We start from the raw sequence: 10,025 nt of genomic DNA on the forward strand, positions 1-10,025 counted from the left end.
TTTTGGGCTGCCTATAGTGAAACACAAAGATTAGGTTTCTCAATTAATAGTTTTCTCACTTTAAAATGTTATTTAGGATTCAGTTCTTTCTAAACGTCATTTTTTCCCTCTACCCTCTACTTTCAACCCCTGCCCTTGCTGGTTTTAATTTCACAATTTTAAAGAGAAGCCTGGAGAACAAGCTTGTAGAGCTCTCGTAAGAAAAGTCACATTTTAGGTTGCTTTTTTCTTTAGGCAGATACAAAGCCCCATATTACCTATTCTTTTTTTTCACAAAAGAACGGGGGCAATTAGAACAACTGCCTGGTGATTCTGGTCACAGATTAGCTTTTACATGAGTCCCCAGGATATTGGGGTTGTACCCATCTCCAGGAATGAAAGCACTGCTGAGAGCTTTGGGGATTCTATTCTTTTTGGTGAGCCTGAGGCTATGGCTATGCAATGCCCACTATATATATATGTGTGTGTGTGTGTGTGTGTGTGTGTGTGTAGATAGATAGCCACACCCACACATATATATGTGTATAGATAGATAGATAGATACAAAGAAGAAGGAGAGAGAGAGAGAGGAGAGAGGAGAGAGAGAGAAAGAGAGAGAGAGACAGGGGAAGGGGGGGTGGGGAGAGAGAGAGAAAGAAAGAAAAGGAACCTAAAAGCAAACAAAAAACTAGTCAGTTAAATCTATCCAGTAGAAAGACAAAGTGTTCATTTGCAGTCAAATACAACTGTTGGAGAATTGCCTAATTCTACTTTTGGAAAGTTCTGTTGTCTATTAAAGCATCCATAGGCCCAGCTCCGTTCTTCCTCATATCACAGAAGCGAAAGACTCACAGTTCTTAGTAATAACTCCATGTGTTCACAGTGCCATGAAGCCACATACCACTTTATGGAGTCTTTTGCTTATGGTGTAGTGATCAAGTGTATACACTTTGAAATCTAATAGTTACGGGTTTGAATCTAATTCTGCTACTTTCAGCTTTGTGATTTGGGGTGAGTCTCTTAATTCTCTGAGCTTAGCTGTAAAATGGAAATACTAGCATGTGCCTTGTAGAGCTCTTGGGAGTATCACATAACAAATGTAGCACTTCTGATAGAGTGCCTGGCGCTTAGTAGGCATTCAAACATGAGCTTCCTTACGTCTTCCTTCTGTGCCTCTGCCCCTAACCTTACCCCCATCTCTACGATTCAGGCTTTTTCATCAGAAACCCTAAGCAGAGACCAGGTGTGAATAATGAGACAGTTCAAATGGAACCAGGTGTTGCTGAATGAGATCATCATTCATTTTGCTCCCAGGTTCTGGCTGTTTTGTTTTGTTTCTTTTTCCCTACTCATGGCAGGCTTAAACATTTGCTCTGAAATTTTGCCACAGCCTGGGCTTCCCGCTGACAATTTCCGTTTGAGCTTTTGAGAATGCCACAGACAGTGAATGGAGAGGGCTCACTCTAGGGAAGGCGCAAAGAAAGAACATGCGGTAACTTAAGTCGGGGGAGAAGAAACAGAAATGTTGTTTTTTGGAGGGGTGGATGAAAACATTGTCAGGGCTCAGGGAAACATGGTAAGTCTCTCTGCAACAAACATTCATTGAGCACCTACTGGATACAGGCTCAGCTTTCTAATGAGATGCCCCCAAAATGGGAGGTTGGATTCCTGCCTTTGTGTGCTTATCGTCTAAACAGACATCCAGAGACTGAAAAAGGTCAACAGCAGCTGAGTTTTCGGCATCAATCACACAGCTCCTAAAAGGTTTCAGACCGAGGGAGCAACTGGATGTGTTTAATCAAGCAAGGCTTCCTGAAAGAGGCAAGTTTTGAGCCAGTTTGAAGGAGATGAGGATTATGGGTGGAAGGAGAGGAATTCAGGGTCTAGAACTGCAGATGCCAAGGCTCAGTGTTAAGCGGTCATTCCAGTGGGTGACAAGGCCCCCTCATCCTCAAGTGCTGAGTGAATCTCCCTTCATTGGAGGCTCTCTTTCAGGGGCCCTGCAGGGACCCAGGCAGGGGGGTGGGGCTACAAGTGGTCTAACCTCATTGGATCGGAGGACTCCGAAGAACGGGTAGAGGAAGGCCGGCACCAGGGCTGCAGCTCCCAGAGGCACTGCCTCCGACACCCAGTACACAGCAGTCACGATCAGCACGTAAGCACACGAGGCCTCCTGCGAGGGAAGGAAAGGGGCAGTCATTCACCGGAATAGCAGGAATAGTCACTGCCACTGAGTGTCCGGATGCAACCCTGACATCTGAAGCAGCAGGTACTCGGACCCTAATGCAGGTACCAGCATACAGCCCTGGGACCAAAGCTGGACTGGCAGGCGAGCATGGTGAATACATGGTGAGTCCATCCTTTGGTGGGTGACATTCTGGCTGCTCCTTGGGGGACCGATGCCTGGCCTGTGGTTTGCACTAGTGTGTAGCCAGGCAGCTCTGAGGGTTCTAGAAACTGCCAAGGTGGAGATTGAACTTAACTGCAGTGACCAGACCCATGATTACAAAACCATACAAGTGGAGTTCAAAGCTTTAACTTGAACTGGGATGTAACTGGTGTTAAGTTGACTGGGTAGGAGAAGTTCTTGGGGTAGTTGGAGATAGGAATCACTGTGTGCGGTTGGGACTGGGGCTCACACTTGTAATCCCAGCACTTTGGGAGGCCAAGGTGGGAGGATCACTTGAGCCCAGGAGTTTGAGACCAGCCTGGGCAATATACAGCAAGACCCCATCTCTAAAAAATAAAAGATAAATTAGCCAGGTGTGGTGGCACAGGCCTGTAGTCCCGGCTACTTGGGAGGCTGAGGCTGGAGGATCACTTGAGCCCAGGGGCTTTAGGCTGCATGCAGTGAGCTATGGTCATGTGCCACTGCACTCCAGCCTGGGACTACAGGATCACAGAGTGCGATGCTGTCTCCGGGAAAAAAAGAAAGAAAGAAAGAAAAAGGACAGTTAGTTCACATGTAAGCTCTGAGATCAGCCATCCTGAATTTGACTCATGTGCCTAAGATATGAAGATATGTGGCATTGGTGTGTGCCTGACTGAAGAGAAGTGGATCAGTAAGAAGTGAGATTTACAAACAATCCAAAAGGTGGTTTCTGGACTGTGCTCTTGCAGCCCTGGGCATCTTGGGTGTGTCTCAAGAATATCCCAGGGAGATGAGCAAGACTTGGAATCTGGACCCCCTCTCTAGCCTCATCCCAAATGGAGTAGCTTTGTTCTCATTTGATTCATATACAAACATTACATGTGAAATTTCATTTGGAAAAAAAAAAAGGCTTTACTGCTTTAAAAATGAATCAACAAAGTTAAATCCCCCTGTTTTAGACTATTTGCTGAAACAACTTGATTCAGTAGTAAATTTTAATCAAATAAATTGTTAGGCAAGAACTGGTTGACCATTCCCCCTTCAGTTTTGGATCTGAGGTTCTATCATGTTTTGCGTCTAGAGACTGATCCTTCGCCCAAAGGTCTCTGTACGAGTTAATACAGAGCTCCCTTCCCTGGGAGAGGGAAGGGAGGACTGAGGAGGAAGGCAGCGATCCTGAGCATGGGACTCTCATTTTGGATGAGGAAGCATCAGCTCCTAACTCAGTGTTTCTCAGCCTTGGCACTACTGACATTTAGGGCCACATAGTTTCTTGTTGCAGGGGGCTGTCCTGTGCACTGTAAAGGAGCAGCATCCTTGGTCTCTACCCACTAAAGGCCAGTAGCACTTCCTCCATTGTGACAACCAAAAAACCGTCTCTAGACATTGCCAAATGTCCCTTGGGGAGGTAAAAGGATCCCTGATTGAGAGCCACCGCCCTAACCAGGGTCTGGTTCTCATTGCTCTTGGACTCCATTCTACCTGCCTGACCCCATGGAAACATCCGTCTACAAAGACTAAAGACAGCCATCTATCTGGAAGGGGAGGCCTGGAAATTCACCGACATTTTCCATAGCCCACTCACTTTGCTGGCTGGACAACCCAGGGGTGCACAGGGTAATGAAGTACAACATTCTTATCAAAAGCCAGCCCTCCAGCAGCTTACCCTTTAGTCATGCTGATGGCCCTGAATTGCGCTGATGAAGGCTGTTATGACAGGTTACTGGCTTGCTCTAGGGAGAGGCTACAGTTCAAGGGCCTTGTTAATGGGAACATCACCGAGCTCCGTGACTCAGAAGACCATTTATAGAAAATCCAAGTTGGCTGTGGGCACCTCAATTTTTACATAGTTCTAAACCACCAGGACTCGTGTTTGACTTGCCCTGAGGCTGGCTGCTGATCAAGGAACCCGACAAATCTTGCTGTTTATCGCCCCTTGAGTTCAGAACACGCGTCCTCAAACTCTTGCATAAAAGTTACAAAAGGTCGCTGTATCAGTGAGGGGCAGCTGGAGTGATTAAATCAGCTGGGCTGGCAAGGACCTTTGCCCTCCTGATATTCGTGGATTATGGGATTGGGGTTTGAGAAATGGGAACGGGGCCCAATGATTGTTGACTGTAGCTCCCCACTGAGATGTTCTCTGGGGCCAAAAGATCAGAGGGAAGATAAAACTTTTGAAAGTGCTGATAAGACAACAGAACCAATGGTGGGAAAAAAAAAGGCTCCACTTGGAAACGAATTCAATTTAGAGAAATACCCTGTTTGCTATAGAAATAAAACTACCTAAACGAGTTCAAGCCCACGTGTTCTCGTCTCTTTCCTGGGAAAGAGACAGAGTGGCAGATCTTAATTCCAGTTGAAGAGAAAGAGTTGAGAGACAAAATGTCTGCCCCTCACTGGAGACCCCTTATTTCTTCCTGGAACCCTTAGTCTTTCTTGATCTGGTCATTACAGGGCTACAAGTTAGAAGTTAAGGGGGAGGAGGTGGGGAGAGGAGGTGGGGAGAGAAGGTGGCGAGCAAGGGAAAGGAGAAAGAGGAAAGGAGCCTGTAATCCCAGCACTTTGGGAGGCTGAGGTGGGTGGATCACTTGAGGTCAGGAGTTCGAGACCAGCCTGGCCAACATGGCGAAACCCTGTCTCTACTAAAAATACAAAAAAATTAGCCAGATGTGGTGGCACATGCCTGTAATCCTAGCTACTCAGGAGGCTGAGGCAGGAGAATGCCTTGAACCCGGGAGGCAGAGGTTGCAGTGAGCCAAGATCGCGCCACTGCGTTCTAGGGCCTGGGTGACAGAGTGAGACTGTCTCGAAAAAAAAAAAAAAAAAAGAAGAGGAGAGAGAGAGAAAGAAAGAGAGAGGACTTTCCTTCTGCTGGGCACCTTTAGTTTTGAATTAGGAGAATTTGGGTAAAATAAGGCAAACATTTTGGTTGTAAATATTATTAGACATGCGACTAGGTTGCTGGAGGAAGTAAGTCATCAGGCCACCTTCACCCAGCAGTAGTAAGGACAGGATTGATTACTATCATTTTTTACCTGGATTTTCCTTAGAGTAGAAGAATGGACAAGAGACACCTTTAGAGAGTCTTTCCGTATAGTTTCCACTTATTTCACCCATGGAATCTCCATAAACTTCATTTTTCCACTTCTAAACCATCCCAAAATTCAGGAGGTAAGCTTGTATTCAGACAACCAAAAATACTGCAAAGTTTGCTTACAAGGAGTCCCATGTCCTCGGTGCCTATCCCATGTCTAGCAAGTGGCTCAATTCACGTGGGCTGAACTGCGCTGGACTTCTCTGCTGGCTGTCAGGTCTCGCTCATCTGGAGAGAATATTCTGCAACCCCCAGGCTCTTTATCAACACCACTGGTTCCTTATAAACAGGTGTGGGGGGGTTGGGGATTGGTGAGTATTCAGACAATGTCTTCAAGGGACAGTGCTATCTACTATTTTTTAGTTTCTGTTTACAAGTAAAGGAAAGAGTTCGAAAGTGGCATTTCCCTATGTAGGACGTTTCCTAGTCAGCTACTAACTTAGGCATGGAACTGCTCATTTTCCATGCAGTTTGACCACTCCAGTGATATCCCACTCCAACTTCACGGGAAGGAGGTTAAAGTCTGTTATCTGTTACCATGAACGACTGGGGGCGCCTTTTAAAAAAATTTAGCTTGGGTGGTTGAGATGCAACTTTTATCCCACTGGGGGCACTGAGGAAGGGCTTAGTTATGGATGCCCTCTCTTGTACCCTCTTCTTCTATAACATGATAAATAGTGTCTGGACCTCTAGTTGTAGAGAGCTGGGCAAGAAAAAGGGGGAAGGTCATTTTGACTCCTCCTAAAATGTAGCTGAGGCTTGTCGCTTAGAAGAACCATCAAAACTGCAGGCCAGGAGCTCCTGTCCAGGTACTGCATCGCTGCTCTCAGCTCCAGCCCAGGGCAAGCACATCTATTTGGAATTTTAAGGGTTCAATATCAGAATCTAAAAGTTTGAGGCAGGCCAGGCATGGTAGCTCACACCTGTAATCTCAACATTGTGGGAGGATCACATCAGACCATGAGTTTGAGACCAGCCTGGGCAACATGGTGAAACCTCCATTTCTACAAAAAAGAAAAAAATTTTTAAAATTTTTTAATTAGCTGCATGCAGTGGTGCTTGCCTGCCTGTAGTCCCAGCTACTCCGGAGGCTGAGGCACGAGGATTGCTTAACCCCAGGAGCTCTGCAGTGAGCTATGATTGTGCCACTGCACCCCAGACTGGGTGACAGAGTGAGACTCTGCGTCTACAAAAAAAAAGTTTGATGAAAGGGGTGACAGATGGATGAAAGACACTCTATCTGCTGGGCACCTAGTCTGTGCCTTCTGTGGGCTGTGGCCAAGGTCCCCAAAGGTGGGGCTGACTCAACCAGGAGATATAAGAGGTTCCTGATACTGCTTAGGAGAGGAGGCTAATATGTCCCTTGGTAACAGTCCCTTATATCAACCTGACATTGAGAAAAAACAAAAACAAGAAAAGACACAAAAAGAAAAAAGATCAGACCCATTTGGACAAAGCAGAAAATTGACTGGGGAACAGTCCAGGAAAAATGTCAGCAACAATCACTGTCTGCTAATCCCAGCCCAGTTTTAATTGGCATCTCCCTGGCACTCTGGAGTATTTATTCTATGAAAGATTTAACCCAGTTTGTTTTTGAGAAGAGCCATCCTAATCCCCTCTGTTTAACTTTTTAACTTAATCTTGGTTACCAAGTTACTTAAGGAGCAGAGTAGAAGAATTACTCCCCGTCCTACAAACGTGATTAACCTGTTTTAGCTTACTTTTCCTAAAGTCTCCAGGGCAGTGCCAGCTGGAGGACGGGGACAAGCCACAGACAGGAGGAAGAGAACAGCGGAAGGAAGGGAAGGGAAGCAGGTGACCACGGGGAGGGTGTGACAGTGGAGCTGGATGCGGAACCAGAGCTCAGGTTCCTCTGTTCACACAAACCAGGTGAAGAATGAGCTCACAGGGTAGAGTTTGAGGGCTCTTATCTCTTTTTTATCGTGCCACTTTTTGTCTGTCCTTCAAGGGCACAGAGAAGAAAACACAGAAGACACAAATAATTCAAGGCCACATGCATGGGACCGGGGCAGCCTGCCAAGCTCTTCTTTCGTTCCTTCTCTAATCATTCATTCCCTGAAGCTGATAGAAGCCTTCGGGATTAGAGCTTCAACTGTGGTCATCGAAGCCCACCAGGATGCCACCACAGACCACAGACTGGCTCCACCATTCTCTTCCTCCCCCAGCCTTCTCCTCAGTGCCACTGTTGGGAGCTCTTTCTGTGTCTCCAGGGGCTCTCAGATAACCAGGATCCCAGGTGAATTCCCGACAAACACAGATGCACCATGTCGTTTGCATGGGTGTCGCTGGCCCTGGCTGCTGGGGCGGGCTGGCCTGCTGCTTGGTGCAACATCCTTCTGCCAAGGCCCCTACTCTGTCCTGACCCCTGGTGGAGGTCATGGGGTTAGGGCTCTGGGACTGGGATAGGAGATGAACATGACAGCTTTTAGGAAGAAGGTATCTTGGTTTCCTCCAGAAAAACCCTTCCATTTCTTTAAACCCACCACAAGCCACTTTGAGGGACTGCCTGAGCACCCCATGTTCCCCATCGACCTCCCCTCTTTGCCCTCCCACTGACTCCCCGACCCCTGGCGGGCGCAGATCGGTACTCACGCTGCTGGGGTGGAGGACCGGCAGAGGCAGCAGCAGGAGCGGGACGCAGACGACCAGCAGCAGCTTCCGGGCTCGGAGCAGGCCCTGCAGCAGGCCCATCGCGCCGCTGTCCTCTCCAGCTCGTCCTCGGACCCCGCTCTGCCGGTGAAGGGCTTCCTCCCTGGGCACTGCTCTCTATCCAGAGAGACTTCTTAAACCTTTCTTGGCTTCCAAGAGTCCTCCTTCGTCTTGGGGGCAGAACTGGAGGGCAGTTATACCCTCGCTGTTTCTGCAAGAGGCTGGGCTCCCGGCCTCCTGCTTTAGGTGGGATTGATGAGCATCGTTTTGTGACCAGCAAAAAGGAACTGGGAAAGGATGATAAACGGGGGCATAGTGGGCCTTCTCTCGGCTTGATTAGTAATAGAGTAACTTCATTCTAGGTGTCAGCAAAAACCCTCTTAATCCATTAAACCACACCTTTGCTGCTGCTGCTCGGCCTTGAAGAAATCATTTAAAAGCTTAAAAACATGAAAAACGCTCAGAGCATATTGTGCTCTCCATCAGTTTTCCTCCCTCTGATGATCTATTTTGGGGAGTCCTTGTTTCATCTCCTACCTAGGCTCCCTGTTCGTAAGAATCTAGTAGCCCCTTTCCTTAAAACAAGCACCTGAGCTTGTCAGAGTTGCAGGCGGACTTCAGGTGGGGCTGCTGGTCGCTCCCAGGACCTAGTACCTTAACTCTGTTCACATGTCTTTCCCTCAGATTGGTTCCCTACTTATAATTTGCCTTGAGCCTGGGCCTCCAAAGCAGAAAAGAAAAGTCCCCACGACATTCCTTTTTATCAAAGGACAAAAACTTACTGGAGGCCCACCTTTAACTTTCATCCACCAATGGGAAGCCGGGACAGAGGCAGTAGCTCCGCCCACTCCTCAAAGCCAATCAGCAAATTGAAAAGAAAGAGTTAATTTCTCTCGCCGAGGCCGCTCTTGATTGGTCACAGCGGGGGCTTGCTGATTCCGCAGAACCTAGGCAGCCTGCTAAGCTTATTTTTCAGTTTCTCCAACTTCCTACGGCTGGAGTGATGACCATCATCGTAAACATAATCTCACGTACCCAAGCACAGCTTTATTGTTTCGGATCATAGGACACAGAGCTTTGGCTGGGAGGGCCACCTGCTGATCTAGACCTTAGGAAGGGAATGTGCCTGGTGGCAGGGAGAAAATGCAACATTCCTTCTGGAGAATTTGCCTCAGAGTGTACAAAGTTAAGCCTTTCAGTCTTCCCTGCTGGCAAAGATCGTTTGCCTCAGCACCAGGAGGGAATATAAAGGGTCTAGGCCAGCAGAGGGTATGAGCCCGTGAGAAAGACTCCAGATCTTTTGGGAAGTACAGCTGCCTCCCTGGCAAAGTCTAGATGCCAGTCTCATGCCCAGATGTCAGTGGACTCTCTGGCTAAAGTAGGTGCTCAAATGCTTCTCTCTGAGGCTCTCCAAAAAGCAAACCGAAGCCCTTCTTTGGCTGGTACAAAAGGAGGAGGTGGGAGGGCAGGGAAGAAGTTGACGAGTTCAGGGACAAGGTCTTAGCTGCAGCTGAACTCTGGAATTTCTCCTGCTCACAGACTGGAAGAAGTTGTTAGCTTCTTTTCTCAGAACGGACATGTGGATTTGGGGCAAGGGAGAAAAGCAAAAGCAAAAGCCCAAACATTCTGTAAGTAGTGGTTCCTGGCAACATGACCTTACCTTGATCTGGGAGATGCTGAGCAGAGTCAAAGGGTTATAAAACCCACGTTGTCTTGAATTCACAGAACACAGGAATGGCGTTCCAAGATCTGCAGCTATACTACTTGGAAATGATCCCCAGGCTAAAGTGACCAGGGAAGTCACCCAAAAAACAAATTCTTCTTGACTTTTAAGGCAGGTGCAACTGTGGACAGCCCAGGTCCCCTTTGAAATTATCTTGCCATCGTAGGATGGGCTAGGATGACTCAACT

At 47.6% G+C, this 10,025-nt stretch overlaps 1 protein-coding gene across 3 annotated transcripts in view; it reads right to left on the bottom strand.

The window, feature by feature from the left end:
* The window catches only part of SLC13A4 (solute carrier family 13 member 4), a 47,408-nt gene extending 37,490 nt beyond the window's left edge, over nt 1-9,918 (bottom strand). For 2 of the 3 annotated variants that reach the window (XM_025378768.1, XM_025378766.1), the window contains exons 1-2: nt 8,058-8,880; nt 2,024-2,152 (exon numbers count right to left, since the gene is read on the bottom strand). In XM_025378768.1, the coding sequence (XP_025234553.1) occupies nt 2,024-2,152; nt 8,058-8,156 (228 nt within the window). In that variant the 5' untranslated portion in view covers nt 8,157-8,880. Of the gene's footprint in view, nt 1-2,023; nt 2,153-8,057; nt 8,881-9,774 lie in introns of those variants that run through there. The other variant, XM_025378767.1, reaches the window with a different exon arrangement.
* Between the last annotated feature and the right edge of the window lie 107 nt (nt 9,919-10,025).

Source organism: Theropithecus gelada, chromosome 3, assembly GCF_003255815.1.
Source record: "Theropithecus gelada isolate Dixy chromosome 3, Tgel_1.0, whole genome shotgun sequence".
Classification (NCBI taxonomy): domain Eukaryota; kingdom Metazoa; phylum Chordata; class Mammalia; order Primates; family Cercopithecidae; genus Theropithecus; species Theropithecus gelada.